This window comes from Rhinolophus hipposideros (assembly GCF_964194185.1).
Source record: "Rhinolophus hipposideros genome assembly, chromosome: 10".
NCBI classification, from domain to species: Eukaryota; Metazoa; Chordata; class Mammalia; order Chiroptera; family Rhinolophidae; genus Rhinolophus; species Rhinolophus hipposideros.
In genome coordinates, this window is record NC_138056.1 from 71,457,004 (window position 1) to 71,475,281 (window position 18,278).

Consider the following 18,278-nt stretch of genomic DNA (forward strand, 5'->3'; position numbering starts at 1 on the left):
CCCTCACTGCCCACTGCAAATACCAAACTCCATGGATCCTCAAGTCTCTTATATAAAATGACATACAAACATTGTTTTTTAATCCATGGTTGGTTAAATCTGCTGATGCTACCAGGGATATGACGTTTCAACTACATATTTATTGAGAAATTTCCATGTATAAATGGGCTTGCACAGTTCAAATCCATGTTGTTCAAGAGTCAACTGTAGTCTATTACCTACTAAAGCAAGGAATTCTAGTTCATTAGCAGTTAATGCTAGGAAAAATTTATGTCCAGCATTTTCATAAGGGGATTGAATAGTATAACTCGTCACATGAACGTCTGGTACAGGTTACTATGTACTGTTAATTCCGTTTTTTAAAGGTATTTTTGTAAGGACCTGAGAAGGAACTTTCTGGTCTGGGAAGGAGGCAGCATGGTAAAATTGAACGAATCTGACAGACCTTGGTTCAAATTCTGCTTTTGCCAGTTATTCTCTGAGTGATTCTTTTTGACAGTTACTTAAGAGGGTATTATAATTCTGACATTGCCAACTCATTTTGAAAGTTAAATCATATGTTTGCGGAGCTTCCTTAGTGACCATTACATTTTAGGTAATAATAATGTTAGTGCCTACGCAGAGGTCTTAATGGTAGGGTGACTTGAGAATTAGCTAAGACTGTACCTTGACTATCATTTCTGTTAGCCTCTCACATAAATTGTATAGCAGACTATAGAAATTTAGATTAGTGATGTGTATTTATAATACAGAAATTCAGAAGCATTGCCTGAAAGGAATCCACATGTATTGGTATTAGTTGGGAGGTGGCAAGTGAACATTGTCATATGAAAATCAAAGAACAAAGTCTTTTCATAAAAAGCAGATTTGGATCTGCTTAAATGGTTCACCACCTATCTGATTAAAGAAGCTGGTGAGTTTTTTACTACAAATTGTAGCAGATAACTTTGCCCTGAAAAGTCACTAATTGGCTTTATCTTCCATAAAAGGAACCTTAATGTGATATTTATACAATGTTTTAAGTTAGAACAAATAGCAGCTTAGCCGGCTATATTAAATTATAAAATATATATAGATAACTAAGTTAATCTGATAGAGGCATTTGATAATATTCATATGGATGCTGAAAGGTATGTATCAGAAAAACAATCTGTTCAATAGTAATTGATCAGTAGGTTTAGTGTTCATGTGATGATGGATCATGTTTTTAGTTTAGAGAATATTGGTTTACCTTGTTCATCCAAGAACTGTATCAAATTATTGTAATGTAAGTTTTCAAAGGATGGTGTTTAAATGTATAATTTACTTTATTAGTAACCTTGCTCTATTGGTACTATTACAGAAACCTGTTAACATTTCATGTTTTATATAAATATAAAGATATCTGTCTTGATCTATGTATAGCTAGTTTTTGTTTATGAGTATTAGACTGAAAGATTAAGACCAATCTTAATTTAGGATAAAATTGGAATTTGAAATTGTAGAGTACAGTAGTATACTGAGAGATTATTTGGGAATTCTAGAAGATTATCCTTTTACTAAATAGAATGCATCATATTCTGATATCTTTGCATTGTACTGGTTAAAAAAAGGGCCATTTATGAGGAGAGTCAGGAAGAAAGTACAAAGTCCCTTAGGTTACAGTAAGCTTGGTGAATTCTAGCACCAGTAATTAGGCCTTTAGGTGAGCAGCAGGAGATGGGTTCGGAGAAGTAACCTTGGGGTGCATCACACACTATTTTCTGTGACTGTATTTCTCTATTAATATTTGAGGGCCAGTAAGATATTCAGGTAGAGAGATCCAATATACAATTGAAAATTTGGAAAAAAAGATATCTTTCCTTAAATTTATAAAATATTTCTAAATGAATTTACCTTTAAAAAATACTTTTTCTCTTTATTCAATAGATATTATGCTTGGCAGAGCAGATTAAATTCACTGAAGATGTAGAAAATGCTATCCAAGATCACAGTCTTCATCAGATTGAAACACAACTAGTGAATAAGTTAGAGCACTATACTAACATTGATACAATTTCTGAGGATCCAGGGAATACTGGTATGGAAAAATGTTCCGTTTCTGCATACTTCTCAGTTATTTGAACATTTTTTGGTATTCTATCTTAATTCATTTATTGTTTTTGACTATCTATCATCTATCTACCTATCTAATCTATCTATCTTGCTGGTTACCTTAGACATTACAATATACATACTTAACTTTTATATTGTACTTAGAATCAATAGTTTACTACTTTAAATGAAATGTAGAAACCTTATCGTCATGTAAGTTTGTTTATCCTTCTCTTTTTATGTTTTAGTTGCCTTATACCTATGTTTAAAACTCCATGGGATTATAATTTTTTAACCATCAAATATATTTTAAAGGACTCAAGAGAAGAATAGTCTATTATATTTACCTAGATGTTTACCATTTATGTTGCCCTTCCTTCATTTTGATGCTCTGAATTTCCTTCTGGTATCATTTTCCTTCTGCTTGAAGTACTTCTTTTACCATTTCTTTTAGAGCAGGTTTATTTGTTGGCTATGAATTCTCTTAGGTTTCCTTCATCTGAGAATATCTTTATTTCACCTTTATTCTCTTTATGTGAATTGAGATTTTTTTGATTGTTTGCATGTTGAATGATTTTGGATTGTATCCTGGACATTTTGAACATTGTTTTATGAGAATCTGGGTCTTATTTAAATCTTCCAGATAATGTTGATATTTTCCTATTAGCAATTGATCATGTTGGGTTCAGGCAACAAGTTACAGCTAGCCTTCTGTGGGTTGTGGTTCCAGTGTCAGTTTTGTTTTCAAAGTCTGCAATACTATAGAGATGTTTCCCATGTGTGTGCCACCTAGTAAGTAGTTCTCGAAGGCTTTGGTTTGATATTTAGGATGAGATTTGCACAGCTTGGGGTGAGCTGGAGTTTATAAACGAGTTTATGAACTTGTTTTATCCAATCTCCACCCTCTCCATGGTCTTCCCAGTATTTTGTAGTTCCATTGGGCTTCTATTTTGTTCCTCTGGCCAGAAAACTGAGGTTTCCTGGACTCTATTCTCCTGCACACTTTCTGTGACTGCACCCATGTCATGGGCCAACCGATGGGAAAACAGGGAGAGAGCTATAAAGAGTCACTGGGGTTTGTCTTACTCTTCAGGAATCATAGCTCCTCTGATTTCAGAGAACTGTTCCCTTTCTTCATAGTTTTAGGCATTTCTGGGTCTCAGTTGCCAGCCATATAGCTATCAGGACACTCCTTTTCTGCTTTTCAAGTTTGAACTAGAGGCCTTCTCTTAGAGCTCTCCCTGTCTACAGCAACTTGGGTTTCTGGCTGCATTGGGTCCAAGCCTAGGGACACCAGAGGGGGAGAAAAGAAAGATAAAGATAAATTCACTATTGGGTTGGTGGTACTTCCAATTTTGATCTTCCTCAATTTGCCTAATACTTTTCACTTTTCAGAGTTCTAAGTAGCAGTTCAATGCATGTTGTCTGTGTTTTTCATACCTGCATTCAAAGGTAGAGACAGGTCAAAGTGTGCTTATTCATTTGCATAAGGAACTGGAACCCCTCTCCTATTGAATTTTGCTGCCTTAGTTTTCACACTTAAAATTCTTATTTCTTACTTGCAGATTTGATAGTTTTTTGGTTTGCATGATTTATGTTATTGTACCATTCAAGTGTATCATGAAATTATTTCAATTCATTAAGAAATCAGTCATATACGTATAATCATAAAGTATGTAAGTCATAAGCTAACGTTTTCTCCAATTATATTTATTTGTATATAGAATCTGGCATTCTGGAGCTGAAACTTAAGGCACTAATACTGGATATCATTCATAATATTGATGTGGTGAAACAGTTAAATCAAGTTCAAGTTCATACAATTGAAGACTGGGCTTGGAAAAAACAAGTTAGATTCTATATGAAAAGTGATCACACATGTTATGTTCAAATGGTGGATTCTGAACTTCAGTATACTTATGAGTATCAGGTATGACATGTGGCAGCAGTGTTTTATTTTCCAGTTAGAAATTATTTACTTTAAATGAAATTTGCTATTGGATGAACGAATTATTTATATTTTAGTTGTAACTTTCAAGATTTTTTTTGTGTTACTGTCTTCTTTCTGTTTTATCATTGTGAAAAAGATGTTATATTGGAAAAAAAATAAATTCTATTTACAGAAAAGTTAAAATAATGGCTGTTGTGCTGAATTCTCTAAATGTATCTTTTCATGGACTAGTATTTATATAGAATTTAAAACGTATCTTTAATCCAACCAGAATTGAATATAGGCAACCTCAATGGAAACAATTAGGTTTGTGCCTCCTTGTAAGAGGCCAAAATTAGTGCAATTTTAAATATGCTAAAATGTGTTTGCTAAATGTTTTCATGTTTTGTAAGGTGAAAGAATTGTCAAACAAATAACCTAACTCATTCAAAAAAAATCCAGCGGTATCCTCTTTGCATTTACCCGTTGTAATGAATCAATGATCAGAATACTTTGGCAATTATGTTAATAAGCATATGTCTGGAGAGTTGCCAGCTGACTCTTTGAAAAAGGAAATGTATTTTGAGACCCAAATCTGTCTACCTAATTAAGGAAGAGCTCTCTAAACTGCAGATGAAATTGGAATTTGTTTTCTCTAAAATTTAGTAGAAATTTTGAGAATCATTTGATAAGTTAAAATTATTAATTTCATAAGGAATTTTTCAAATTAATTACACTTCGAGGTCTCCAGGGAAATTCTTATTTGTGAAGCTAGTAAGATTTAAGAAAAAAGTTTACATAAATTTTAAATTGCAAAATAAAATGTGGTTTTGTATTTGATTGTTGTATAATATATTTTTGGATTTGTTTGCCTTACAAGTGTATCTTTGTACCATTATCAACACTTAATAGACTATTTGGAAAACATAACTGTATATTAATGAGGCTAGAATAAAATGCATTCTTGAAAAATAACTAAGTTTAATTCTAGTTTATGCTTCAGAAAATTTGTTTCACTGAAAATATTTTGGATATTTTTCTGTGTTAAAACATTAATCTTTTTGTGGTCTTTTTAGCTTTTTAACTGGAATATCACACTACCTACATATTTAAATAGAAAATTTTATATTTCCCTTTTATAGGGTAATGCTCCCAAGCTCGTTTATACTCCATTGACAGACAAGTGCTACCTAACTCTCACTCAAGCCATGAAGATGGGACTTGGAGGGAATCCTTATGGACCAGCTGGAACTGGAAAAACTGAATCAGTCAAAGCTTTAGGTGGACTTCTTGGAAGACAAGTTTTAGTTTTTAATTGTGATGAGGTAGAATAAATAATTATCAAACTATGTAATAGTGTGCTAGTTATATGTTTGAATTAGTTTTCATGCACTTATATATGAAATATTCTATTTTAAAATCACTCTCCTTTTAAATCACTTGAAAACAGAATGTTTTATTTGAAAAGTATAATGGAAAGAGGTCCCAAAATTTTTCTAAAGAGAATTATTGTAAAGAAATAATTTTAAATACAGAATACAGATTTAATGTAAGGGTTTAGAAAAAATGTTTTTAGTAAGAAGAATAGTAAGTAGAAAAGGAAAAATCTTAAATTCATTTAAAATACCATTTAAAAAACATTTTGAGTAGTATTTGTAGTCTGGCTTAAAGAATAACCAAAAAAAAATATTGTATTAATTTAGTTCTGTGTGCTCTTAAGATTGCGTTCCATGAATTATTTTTTGAAATTACCTAGGGTTATGAAAGATTAGCTATTTAATCTCTACTTAAAAAAGAGCAAAATAGGCATAGATGGGTGAAATGATTATCAGTAAATGACATAAAAGATTAAATTGTTATTAGAGTTTTCAATTATTTTTTAATGAGTACACTTTTTATTGTTATTTTTAAGGGCATTGATGTGAAGTCAATGGGACGAATATTTGTTGGTTTGGTGAAGTGTGGGGCCTGGGGTTGTTTTGATGAATTCAATAGACTGGAAGAATCTGTACTATCAGCAGTTTCTATGCAAATCCAGACAATTCAAGATGCTTTGAAGAATCATAGAACTGTGTGTGAACTACTTGGCAAGGAGGTATAGAATATGTTGGAAATTTAAAGATTAAAATATTATATAAGACTGCATTACTCATACTCAGGCAATATTCTATCTTTATTTCTCCTAACACCCCTGTTTCTAATCTGTGACCAGTGTGTTAAACCTTTTTACCTGTGATTTGTCTCTGAGTTTTCTCACCCTCTTTGGTCTCATTCTACCATGCATCTTCAAACTACATTGAATAATTCAGTTGTAAAAATATTTGCTCACATTTATTGAGCACTTGCTCTGTGCTGACACTGTGCTTAGTGCTTTAATGCATTGTCTTATTTACTACTCATCACAGTCCTTTGAAGTAGGTTCTATTACAGTAATGATGAGCACACTGAAAGTTAAAAAAAACTGTACAATTATCCTCTTATCCATAGTAATATTGTGACAATGCAAGTTTTTCTTGGTAGGCCAAGAAAGTAAGACCAGTTCTAAATTGTTAACATGTTCTTTACATGATGTTTAACCTCTTGAGAAATTATTAAGTTTTTACCTCTTTGTCATCAAAATATGTTTTCTTCCTCATTCATTTTTTTTTTTTCTTTCCTCCTCTTATAAAGAAAGAGTGGTTCTTTCTCTCAACCAATGCTAATCTTCCCATTTATACTTTGGAATCTGCTTCCCAGGGACCTCCTCTTAGTTACGGCCTTTGCCATAGTTTTCGCATTCCTTCCTCTACCCATTCCTCATTGTCTTTAAAATATAATCACACCTTTTCCTTCTTAATAGTATATAATATATAATATGATACTATGTAATAATAATATATATTACTATAATATAATAGTATTATATAATACTATATTATATTTAATATAATTAAAACATGAGCAAACCTCCCTTTGATTCATCTTTTTTTTTCCAACCACTACTCTTTCTCTTTTCTTTCATTTATAACCAGGTTTTTCTTTTCAAGGTGTTTCTACATCTTAAATTGTCCATTCATAGTGTGCACATTTCTAATTTAGCTTCTATTCTTGGTGGTTTGTTGAATATGGTCCTCCTAAATACTCTTGTGACATTGTGTTCTTCCCTATGATAGCATTTATCACACGATGTTTGCTTCTTTGTGATACTCAACAGACTATAAGCTGAAGGACATAAACTATTACTGACTTTAGTTCAGAGTTGTGTTGTCTCTGTGTGCTTAGCAAAGTGCCTAACACAAGGAAGGCTTTCAGTAAACATGTTGAATGAATGAATAGACTAGTTACCATCTCTTAAACTTTTAGCCTCAAAAAACTGATTATAAGAACCTCTATAAAGCCGTGTAGTTCCTAAGAAGTTTATGATATGTTGAATAAGGAGATGGTTAGCACATTAGTGCTTACTTTTTGCTAAGGTACAAGACTTATGTGTAGAAACTTATCAATAAAATTTTATTGGCAGTGTGTTTTATAATTACAGTTTCTAATATTTGATGTGTATATTTTAAATTAATATTTCAGGTAGAAATAAATTCTAATTCTGGAATTTTTATCACTATGAATCCTGCTGGTAAAGGTTATGGAGGAAGACAAAAACTGCCTGATAATCTCAAACAGCTTTTCAGGCCAGTAGCCATGTCTCGTCCAGACAATGAGCTTATTGCAGAAGTTATTCTCTATTCAGAGGGCTTTAAAGATGCTAAGGTATTGGGCAGGAAATTGGTAGCTGTCTTCAATCTATCTAGGTGAGTTATCCTGTTTTAAATGTTTTTCTATTTTGTGGTTTCCATGATGGATTATGGTTATTAGTGACCATTTTTCACATTTGTCCAATTTACCTATTCAGTGATTTTCATATTGTGTTCTTAAGATGTTGACAGGAAAGATTTTACTTTGAATAATAAAAACATCTGGCACAAACTACTTGTTTTTTCTAAATACTCTAAATCTTATCTCACTCTTTTTTCTGTAGAATATTTTTATTGGAGGGCTCCAGCTAAATGATACTGATTGATCTAATTTGCCAGCTGACCACTCAAAAGCCTACTGTTCATTGCAGGGAATCTTTCACAATTTTTCCTATGTTTTATTTTTGATAATAGAGGTTGACTTTTAGCTTCTTTGGGCAACCTAGAATTCTGGTCCATATCATTTTAAAAGATAGTGAGAACTGGAATGTCAGAGACTGAGAGCAAGATAAATTGATTAAAGGTATTAGGAATAAAGGTAACAGGTAATTGTCATTTAGTATCTTCATTAAGATAATTAGCTAGTTCTTGAAAAGTTTATCCTGATCCTTGAGAACCATCCATCTTCAACATTTTACCTGAGTGTTCATTTTGTGTGATTAGTTCTTTTATATAATTTTAGGGAATATCAGTACTTATTTCTATTATTAGTTATATTCTGTTCTTTGGATCTGATGATAAAAAGAATTTGTGATAGCTATTTGATACTTTATGATATTCATGTTTTTACTTAAGGGAACTTTTGACACCTCAGCAACATTATGACTGGGGTTTGAGAGCTCTGAAGACGGTTCTGAGAGGAAGTGGAAATCTTCTTAGACAACTGAAGAAAACTGGCGTTAAACAGAAAGGTATGATTCATTATTCCAAATGTAATCTTATTTTTTAAAATCAGTTTTAATGTAGAATAGTTTTAGATTTATAGAAAAGTTATAAATATAATATAGAGGGTTTCTGAACAGTCTACCCCCGGTTTCTCCTATTGTTAACGTCTTACATGAATATGGTACATTTATCACAACTAATGGAACAATATTGATACATTATTTTTAACTGAAGTTCTTACTTTGTTTGAATTTTCCCTCGGTTTTACTTTCTGTCCTATCATAATTTTTGAATGTGCATTAAATATTAAATAGTTGTGGTATATACAGGAATAGGAATAGTCTAGGCCATTTGTTCTCAATCTTTAGTGTACATTAGAATCACCTGGAAGCTCGTTAAAATACAGACTGTTGGACTCCATTCTCAAAGTGCCTGATTTAGTAGGTCTGCAGTAAAGCTTGAGAATTTATCTAGTCTTAAAGTAAGAACAGAAACCTTAGAAACACCCAGGGATTTTTCTCTTTCAAAGATACAGTGTACCAAACAAAATAAGCCTTGAAAAAAACTTAAAAATATGAAAAATACCCTTTAACTTACAATAATTTTAGATATACAGTAGAGTTAGCATCCCCAATGTTTCATCTTACCGTGGTACATTTGTCAAAACTAAGAAACTGACACTGGTATATTACTATTAATTAAACTCCAAACTTCATTTTGATTTCACTTGTTTTATTATTAATATCCTCTTTCTGTTCCAGGATTGAATCTAGGGTAGCACATTGTGTTTAGTTGTCATGTCTTCTTAGTCTCCTCTGCTCTGTGGCAGTTTCTCAGTTGGTTTTTCTTTCCATGACACTGACAGTCTTTTAGGATTACTAGTCAGGTATCATGTAGACTCTTCCTCTATCGTTTTTTTTTTTTTTTTCCTGATGTTTTTCTCATGATTAGACTGAGTTATAAATATTTGGAAAGAATACCACAGAGGTGGAGTGCCCTTCTCATCACATTGTATCAGTAGGTACGTAATAACCACGTGATACCACTGGGGACGTTCACCTTTATCACTTATCTTAGTGTTTGTCAGGTTTCTCCACTGTAAAGTTATTTTCCCCTTTTCCTACTCTACTCTTTGGAAGCTAATTACTATATCTAGCTTACCTTCAAAGTGGGAAGGCAAGGATTAGCTTCACCTCTTAGAGAAGGACTATTATTTGAAACTCTTCTGTAAAGATTTGTCTTTCTTCCCCATTTATGTATTTATTAAATCATTTATTTAGATTCCTATGGATTCATGCATATTTATTATACTTTACCACTTCCCCCCCCCCATTTATATAAAATAAATGATTCTCCCCACCCATGGATCTGTGCCTTCATGAAAGGCTGAATATTCAGCTTCTTCAGGTTACTATTAAAAATTAAGTTAAAACACTATGAAAATAAGACATCATAGAAAAAAGGACTACATGAAATTACTTACTTTGACTCTAAACGGTCAAAGTATGCATCTTAAAAGGAAGCTAGTTTAGCTGGTAGGTGGGCATGTGCCAGGGCAGATACAGTTATTTGGTGAAGTATGAAATAAGTATTTTTCAACTGTCTCTAATGATTTTTAAGAGATATTTAAACCATACCTGTAGTAAATAAAGATTGCTTAGCTATGAGTTCAGTGCATGAAATAAACTCTAGTTGCAGCCAAGTCTCTTTACATATATATATATATATATATATATATATATTATACTTAAACATAGAAATGTTAAGCAATTATAGAGAAATACCCACTAAAAATAGTTTCTTGCCTTTAGGTATGTCTTACCAATCAGCAGCTAATAACCTTGACAAAAATAAGAATCTGGCAATCATATTAGTGTTTATCTTTGGTTTAAGAATGGGTTTATGAACCAGTTTTGAGCAAGGCCGATCAAAGATTTTTGCCCCATTTGTTAGTTTTTAGTCGTATGACATAAAATCTCTGGGAGGCAATATTGGTATATTTAATGAGATACTTGAATCTCGAATTAGTTGATCTGGTTTTAAATCTCAGTTACATAATACTTCTGTGCTCTTTCAGGTAAGTCATTAAACTTTGAGATATTTGATGTTCTCATATGCAAAATTATAATAATAATACTAATGTTTTCTTAGTTCTCTTACTTTATACAGTATTATAAGGATCCCATCAAAATAGTCAAGTACTGTGCAAATATAAATGATAATCATTTTTTTAAAATTGAAATCTGAGGATACCTGGGATTCAAATTCGATGGAAAAGAACTCATGACTCTACTTAGTGATACTTATTTTTTCAGCCGTCAAAAAGATAGTGATGGAAGCCTGCCAGTTCACTTGATAGCACATGTCTTTACATGTTACTGAATTTTAGTGCATCCTTTAGTTACTAATAGTGTATATCAAGGCAGTTAAATGTTATTTTTAGCATTTAGCAATAGTCATTGAATTCATAACTAGTAATTTTAAAATGAAACTTTTTCTCTAGTTAATGAAAATCATATTGTGGTACAAGCATTGAGGCTTAATACAATGTCAAAGTTCACATTTGCTGATTGCACTCGATTTGATGCACTGATTAAAGATGTGTTTCCTGGAATTGACTTTAAAGAAGTAGAATATGATGACCTGAGTACTGCGTTAAAGCAAGTCTTTGAGGAGGCCAATTATGAAATCATACCCAATCAGGTAACTATCAAGAATATTTTATAATATGTTGGTTAATTCCTTATTATCTTTATCCTTTATCTTTCAACTTACCTTTCATCTTTCAACTTAAATCTCACTTGCTCAGGGAAGTCCTCCCTGATCTTCAAGTCCAGATTAGGTCCCCTCCCTATGTTATATATACTGATTCAATGTTTAATTGTAGATTTGATTAATACTGATTCTCCCTGACCAGATAGTAGACTCCATGAAAGATGGGATCCATGTTTATATTTGCTCACTGTTTTATTCCTAGTGCCTAATACAGAGGCTGGAACATAATAGATCACACATATATATATATATATATATATATACACATACATATATATATACCGTGAGTACCAAAAAATGTATACAAGTAGACACTTCGGTCAACGTTGCTCAGGCAGTAGTTTGCCGTAATCAGAAGTGTCTGGACGCTGATGGTAACCACTTTGAGCACCTCTTGTAATTGGAGAAGTCAAACGTGACTTGTATTCATCTTTTGTTATTGGTATATATGGAGTATTACAATTTTAATATAGTTTTCCTTTCTTAAAATGTGTATACCTTTTTTGGCATCCTCTGTATGTACATATATATGTATATATATATGTGTGTATATATATATATATATATATATATATATATTTGTATATATATTTGATTCTACATAATTCAGTTTCATTTTGACATTTCATAGGAGTGCTTTTTTTTTTAAAACTTTATTTTAAGTGTGTTTTCCCAGGACCCATCAGCTCCAAGTCAAGTAGTTGTTTCTATCTAGTTGTGGAAGGCGAAGCTCACAGTGGCCCATGTGGAGACTGAACCGGCAACCTTGGTGTTATGAGCACTGCGCTCTAACCAACAGAGCTAACTGGCCGCCCCGAGAAGTTCTTTTACTAAGTGTTTTTATGTAGCACAAATACAAAGTGTTCAAAATGAACACTTTTTTCACAAGTTTTTCTTTTTGAGGGAGACAGGATATAAATGAATGAACAAGTGAAAAAATAATTAGTATATTATATTTGATTGAATGAGTGAAGAAAACCATGAACATGTTGTATCAAATAACTTGGAAAACATGCATGTTTCTTTTAAAGAAATCTTGGATTTAAAGACCACATAGTAAATACTCATATGTTCAGATTTATTTATGTGAATTCTTTTATTTAAGGCTTTATCTTCCACTGGAAAAACTCAAAGGCCTTTATTTATATGTTTAGAATAGAATAACTATGATGGAATGAGAGCAGAACTGTGTATGATTGTACACTATAAATGATATACAAACATGTTTCTTTTCTACTAGATCAAGAAGGCTTTGGAATTGTATGAACAGTTATGCCAGAGAATGGGAGTTGTTATTGTTGGTCCAAGTGGTGCTGGAAAATCAACTCTTTGGAGAATGTTAAGGGCAGCACTTTGTAAAATTGGCAAAGTAGTAAAACAATATACCATGAATCCCAAAGCTATGCCCAGACATCAATTATTAGGCCATATTGACATGGATACAAGGGAATGGTCTGATGGTGTTTTGACAAACAGTGCTCGCCAAGTAGTTCGAGAACCTCAAGGTTGGTCTTTGTTGTGTGATTCATTGTTTTACTTAATTTTAGAGGTTAAGGTCTTGTCTATAATGCTGTTCTTATCTTATACATGACCATAAACTGCTTTATAATGATGTACATTGATATTTTACTTTGGAGGGACCCAAGACATGCTAGCATATTGACCTATACTCTATAGCAACTTTTATTATAATAGAAACTCAGAGTAATCTGGGTGAATTGAAATCCACCACTAGATTAATTTACTGAATAAATATAAAATCTTTGACTGCTGAGTTGATACCATAATACCTCATAAATAAGCAAGATGACAAAGTTTTATTTAGGGTTAAAATTGGTATGTGTGCGAACACTTTTAGCTCATCAGTTTGAATACAGTGATTTGAATAATTTTGAAAGTTTATGTCACAAAATAGTAGATTCCTGGTCTAAATTTTATGGTTTGGTGTTTAAGAGAGTTTTGGGCCAGGATCTGAGAAGACTTGCTGCTTTTTGTTAGATCATAATTTAATTATAATTATTATTCTAAGCCAGTGAGTGAAAGGTTTAGAATTCTAAGATAGTGAAAGGGATTTTCAATGTAGCCTTTTCTTTTTCAACATAGTCAGTAATATTCCACTAAGTACAACTTGACACCACTCTCATTTTAGGAAGGATGGATTAAAAAGGTTTTTCTTATAGAACGGCTTGTGTACAAAAGTTGTTCACTACTTCTCTTTGAAGTCACCTTTTTGTGTATCAAATAAATTTGACAGTGGCAAATTTGTGTATTTCTCATATAGGGAGCTAATGAGTGGGTTTCCGATATTTTCTTAAAGAGATATTACACAGCAAGCATAGATTCTTAGGATGTGGTAGAAGACAAAGGTCTGAAGAATGTGGGAATAGAAATACCTGTCTTACACCCCTTGTTTTCTTTCAGTGAGCTTTCAATTCTGTATGTATGTAGATAGAGCATTATCTATATGTAACTCAGTCTTTGGCCAGCTGAGCTAGGATTGTCCATGTGTTCTCCAGCACATTTGTAGTACAAAGTCGTATGAAAAATTTCAACTTGTTCAACTTTTTGTTCTTTATTTTTCAGTTTTAGAAATATAAAATAATACGGAAATTTTTTCTAAAGAATGAGATTATTTTATTCTTTATTTTTAATTATTATCACTGCATAAACTTTTTATTTTACCTCTACTTTTATGGTTTGAAAATAGATGTCAACTCATGGATAATCTGTGATGGTGATATTGACCCTGAATGGATAGAATCTCTGAATTCTGTTCTGGATGATAATCGACTACTCACTATGCCCAGTGGAGAAAGGATTCAGTTTGGCCCAAATGTTAATTTTGTATTTGAAACTCATGATTTAAGTTGTGCCTCGCCAGCTACAATATCTAGAATGGGAATGATCTTTCTAAGGTAAACCATAATAGCATTTGCATATTCTATATTAGCATATTCTTCAATTATTATTTTGGTTTCATAGCTGAGTGAAATAAGTGTTGTATAAGTAATATATAATTTGTTTCCTTATTTTTGATTAACTTATTTTTTTTGGTCTGTTAATTCGTTCAGAGTTCCTGTATTATTGCAATTGAATTGTTTCAACAGTTTAGTCATATCACAATTACTAAATAGTTATTTTCTTTTTGCTTAAGTGAAACAGCAAATATTTAATTTGTTTTCCTTTTTCTATTTTATTTAAATATTATGACTGAGTTCAGGGAAGTGAACATACTAGTTATGAGATAGAGGCTAAGTAGCAGTATTTTAATTATAGAATCTTGGATTCATAGAAATTTAGGACTAATCTAGGTTTAAATAATGGTCCAATCTTTTATTTTACAAATTGGAATCTCTTTACTTAATGTTTTCTTTCTTCTTCATTGTATTCGGAAGAGGCTTAAAGAGCAAAAATGAATAATAAACTAATTTTAGATATTATGTACAGTAGTCACATAGCAGAACATGGACATTTAAGCCATTTTTATTGCTCAAAATGAGTAATTAGAATATTTTCTTTTACTTTTCGAATTCATGTTTTAGAATTTGATATTTATCAGTCAATGTAAAGTGCTCTACTCTTTTAGGGCCATTTTAAGCCATTTTAGGTGTTGTGTGACACATGAGAGTGTTATTAATTTGGTTCAAATTTAGTTTCCAAAATTAATTAATTGCTTGCTTTGATAGTATCATAGAAACTGTTTATATTAAATTTGTCATGAACTCCAATTAATACTTTGAGGTATTAATTATTAAAAATATAAGATAACTCTGGATTTATAGCTTTTGTAGCAATATCTCACACAATTTATCTTATTTATTCCATGTATTCATATAATCTTGTAAGAAAAATAGGATAAAAGAAAAGATTATAATTAAATTTAAAAATATTTATTGAATGCTTTTTATGTATATGACATTACGGTAGGCATTTTAGGAGAGAAAAAGCAAGAAAGATATAAAACATACTTATGGAGGGCTTATCTTTATGGAGCATACCTTCAAATAGAGGAGATAAAATAAATATAACAACAATTATAATACAAAATAGAATAGAGGTAAAATAAGTGGTAAGTAGAATGCCATGGATATTTAAGAGAAACAAAAGACCACATATCGCTATAGATATTTGAAAATTCTTAGTGAACTAAATATGTATTGTGAGAGGCATAATGAATACATATGATTCATATAAAATACTAATACGCATTAACATTTTTAGTTGCTGTTTGATTAATTTGTAGTTTGGTTTTAGGTTTCATTCATTTCTTTAGTACATATTTATTGAGCACTTGACTATGCAGTAGGCCAAATGAGGACCTTTTAATAGTGAAAGCGAATGCTATTAATATTACTTATTCTGGGGCAACTGGTATAAACCAGGATCGTCTTGGACAAACCAAGATGTGTAGTTGCCAGAGGCATTGAGGAGATACCACTGACAACAAAGTGTTTATTCTGAAGGAGCTTGGAGTTTTTTGTTTGTTTTGAGCCTATCTAATGTAATTAGAATATTTACCTTTAATCTTTCCATTTTCCTTTTCCTTGTTAGAATGGATAGAAATGTGAGAAAAATTCAAGGGCTCAGTTTTTAATAGTGTTGCTATGAAACAGTGTTAGAAAAGGAAAAATGACAAAATTGTGAATTCTAAAATTGTCAATTCTAAAATTATTAATCTGTGAGTTGTTTTAACTACAATTTTTTTGTAATTATGTAAGATGTAATTTTGAATAAGATGTCAATATTATATTTAATATCAATCATTGGAGATTAATCATATAATTAATGCTTTGCTAAAATAATCGTATTTTTTTAAATTAAAGTTTATTGGGTAACAACCAAGAAGCCCAATAAACCCAATAAAATAAATACATAAAACCAATAAACCCAATAAAGTTACATGGATTTCAGGTGTACAATTCTGTGTTACATCATCTATAAATCCCATTGTGTGTTCACCACCCAGAGTCAGTTTTCCTTCCATCACTATATATTTAAGAATCGTATTTTACTTTAGGAAGATTTTCAATAGTGCCATGGGAATTTGTAGTTGGCTTTTTTGGGATAGAGGAAGATCCGTATTAATATTCAGTGCATGTTGAACTCTAATGTGCATTTGAATCACCCAGGGATTTTGTTAAAATGAAGATTTTGCTTCAATAAGTATGGGATGGGATTTGGGATTCTGTATTTCTAACAAGCAGATCATACTTTGAGTAGGAAGGGTTTAGTCTACTTTTTGGCTAACCTGTGGATATGGAATCCTTCCTTAATTTATATTTATAATAATGTAGATGAAGTTTATATGCTTTATTTTACAGAAAATGATACCTTTAGTTATGATATATATGTGTATGTATACATATAGATGTATAGAAGTAACTAACATATACACACATACATATGTAGAAGTAACTAAAGTCAACTCTTGTATACTAGCAGACACATGTTTAGAATAATGTTTATTTGAGCAGAAATTTGTTTTGAATGCAAATTGACATTTCTTCTTAAATAATTTCTTATGTGTTTGTTTATCTGTTTCAGTGATGAAGAGACAGATCTTAATTCTCTGATAAAATCTTGGTTGAGGAATCAGCCTTCAAAATACAGGAGTAACCTGGAAAACTGGATTGGAAATTATTTTGGAAAAGCTTTACAATGGGTTCTAAAGCAGGTAAATTGACCATAATATTTCATAATTAATAATTTAGGTGAGAAATATAATGATTAAGAATGTCACTTCCATATAGATTGCCTTTTAGTAGAGCTCTGCCAGCATATGGGGGGTAGTGAGAGATAGATGTTTTCATTGTTGTTCCTATCTATCTCTTGGCATAACATTTTATGTTAGTCTTAAAACACTTTAATTCTCCCATCTATAATATCTTGCGCTGCTTACCTAAAAATCTTGAATGTTGGAATGACTTTCTAAATTTAATTGCAAATCCATTTTGTCACATTTTACTGTCTCAGTGAATACATATGTGTCATGCTAAAAACAATGTCAAGGTACTACTAAAGTAGAAAAAGGATGGTGAGTTATTTATAATTTTATTAAAACATTTGTCTATTTCACCAATTTATTTAATATCTAATATATGTCAAGCATAACACTAGATGAGACTGTGAGAGGTGAACATTAACAGGACAATCCCTTTTCTTAGGAAGGGTTTGTCTATTGGAGGGAAATGACATGTAAAAAGATAATCACAATATAACAGGAGGAAGAGAGAATTACTGTCTTCTAGGAAAGTTTTAAAAAGGAGATCACACTTAATTTTGAATTTGAAGCATAAATAGAAGTTTAACATGCAAAGAAGACAATAGAGGGCTTTCATATATTCTATATATTTTCAACTTTTCTTGGTTTTTCTTCAATGTCATTTATTTTATGAAAAATGTAAACATAAAATAGAGGAAATAAATAGCAATGAGTATTTTTTTTTGTAGTATTTGTTAATCTGAACTTGATGTAGAGGTCAATACTTTGGGATTAAACTAGACAAAGAGAAGTGGAGATCTCACTTTAGTTTCTCAACCTTTTTCTTTTCTGATTTTGTAAAGATGAAAGATGGAGGAATAGGAATTTGTGGGAAATGATGCAAATGAGATAGTTTTCCCTGGAGGTCTTAGGGAAAGAACAACTCCCATCAGCCATCAGTCTGACTGAGGTGTCTCCTTTTGCTTCTGCAGCAACATACAATGTCTTCTAACTGTATTATAATTGCTTACATTCAGCTATGAGGACCTTGAGGGCAAGTACCGAGACTGTCCTACTCCTTATTGTATCCTCAGAGTATGGTGATAATAACAGAGTAGTGAAAGAATGAGAATATATGTGCTCAATTAAACACCTGATGTCTAGTTAGTAGCACTTTTTCAATTGATAC

General features: G+C 31.5%; 1 protein-coding gene across 6 annotated transcripts in view; it reads left to right on the top strand.

Annotated features, from left to right (window-relative positions):
- The window catches only part of DYNC2H1 (dynein cytoplasmic 2 heavy chain 1), a 289,185-nt gene that overhangs the window by 46,023 nt on the left and 224,884 nt on the right, over positions 1 to 18,278 (top strand). For 5 of the 6 annotated variants that reach the window (XM_081063149.1, XM_081063152.1, XM_081063150.1 and 2 more), the window contains exons 31-40: positions 1,909 to 2,059; positions 3,798 to 4,003; positions 5,146 to 5,328; positions 5,916 to 6,098; positions 7,562 to 7,785; positions 8,524 to 8,639; positions 11,117 to 11,316; positions 12,629 to 12,893; positions 14,096 to 14,303; positions 16,933 to 17,062. In XM_081063149.1, the coding sequence (XP_080919275.1) occupies positions 1,909 to 2,059; positions 3,798 to 4,003; positions 5,146 to 5,328; positions 5,916 to 6,098; positions 7,562 to 7,785; positions 8,524 to 8,639; positions 11,117 to 11,316; positions 12,629 to 12,893; positions 14,096 to 14,303; positions 16,933 to 17,062 (1,866 nt within the window). Of the gene's footprint in view, positions 1 to 1,908; positions 2,060 to 3,797; positions 4,004 to 5,145; positions 5,329 to 5,915; positions 6,099 to 7,561; positions 7,786 to 8,523; positions 8,640 to 11,116; positions 11,317 to 12,628; positions 12,894 to 14,095; positions 14,304 to 16,932; positions 17,063 to 18,278 lie in introns of those variants that run through there. The other variant, XM_081063154.1, reaches the window with a different exon arrangement.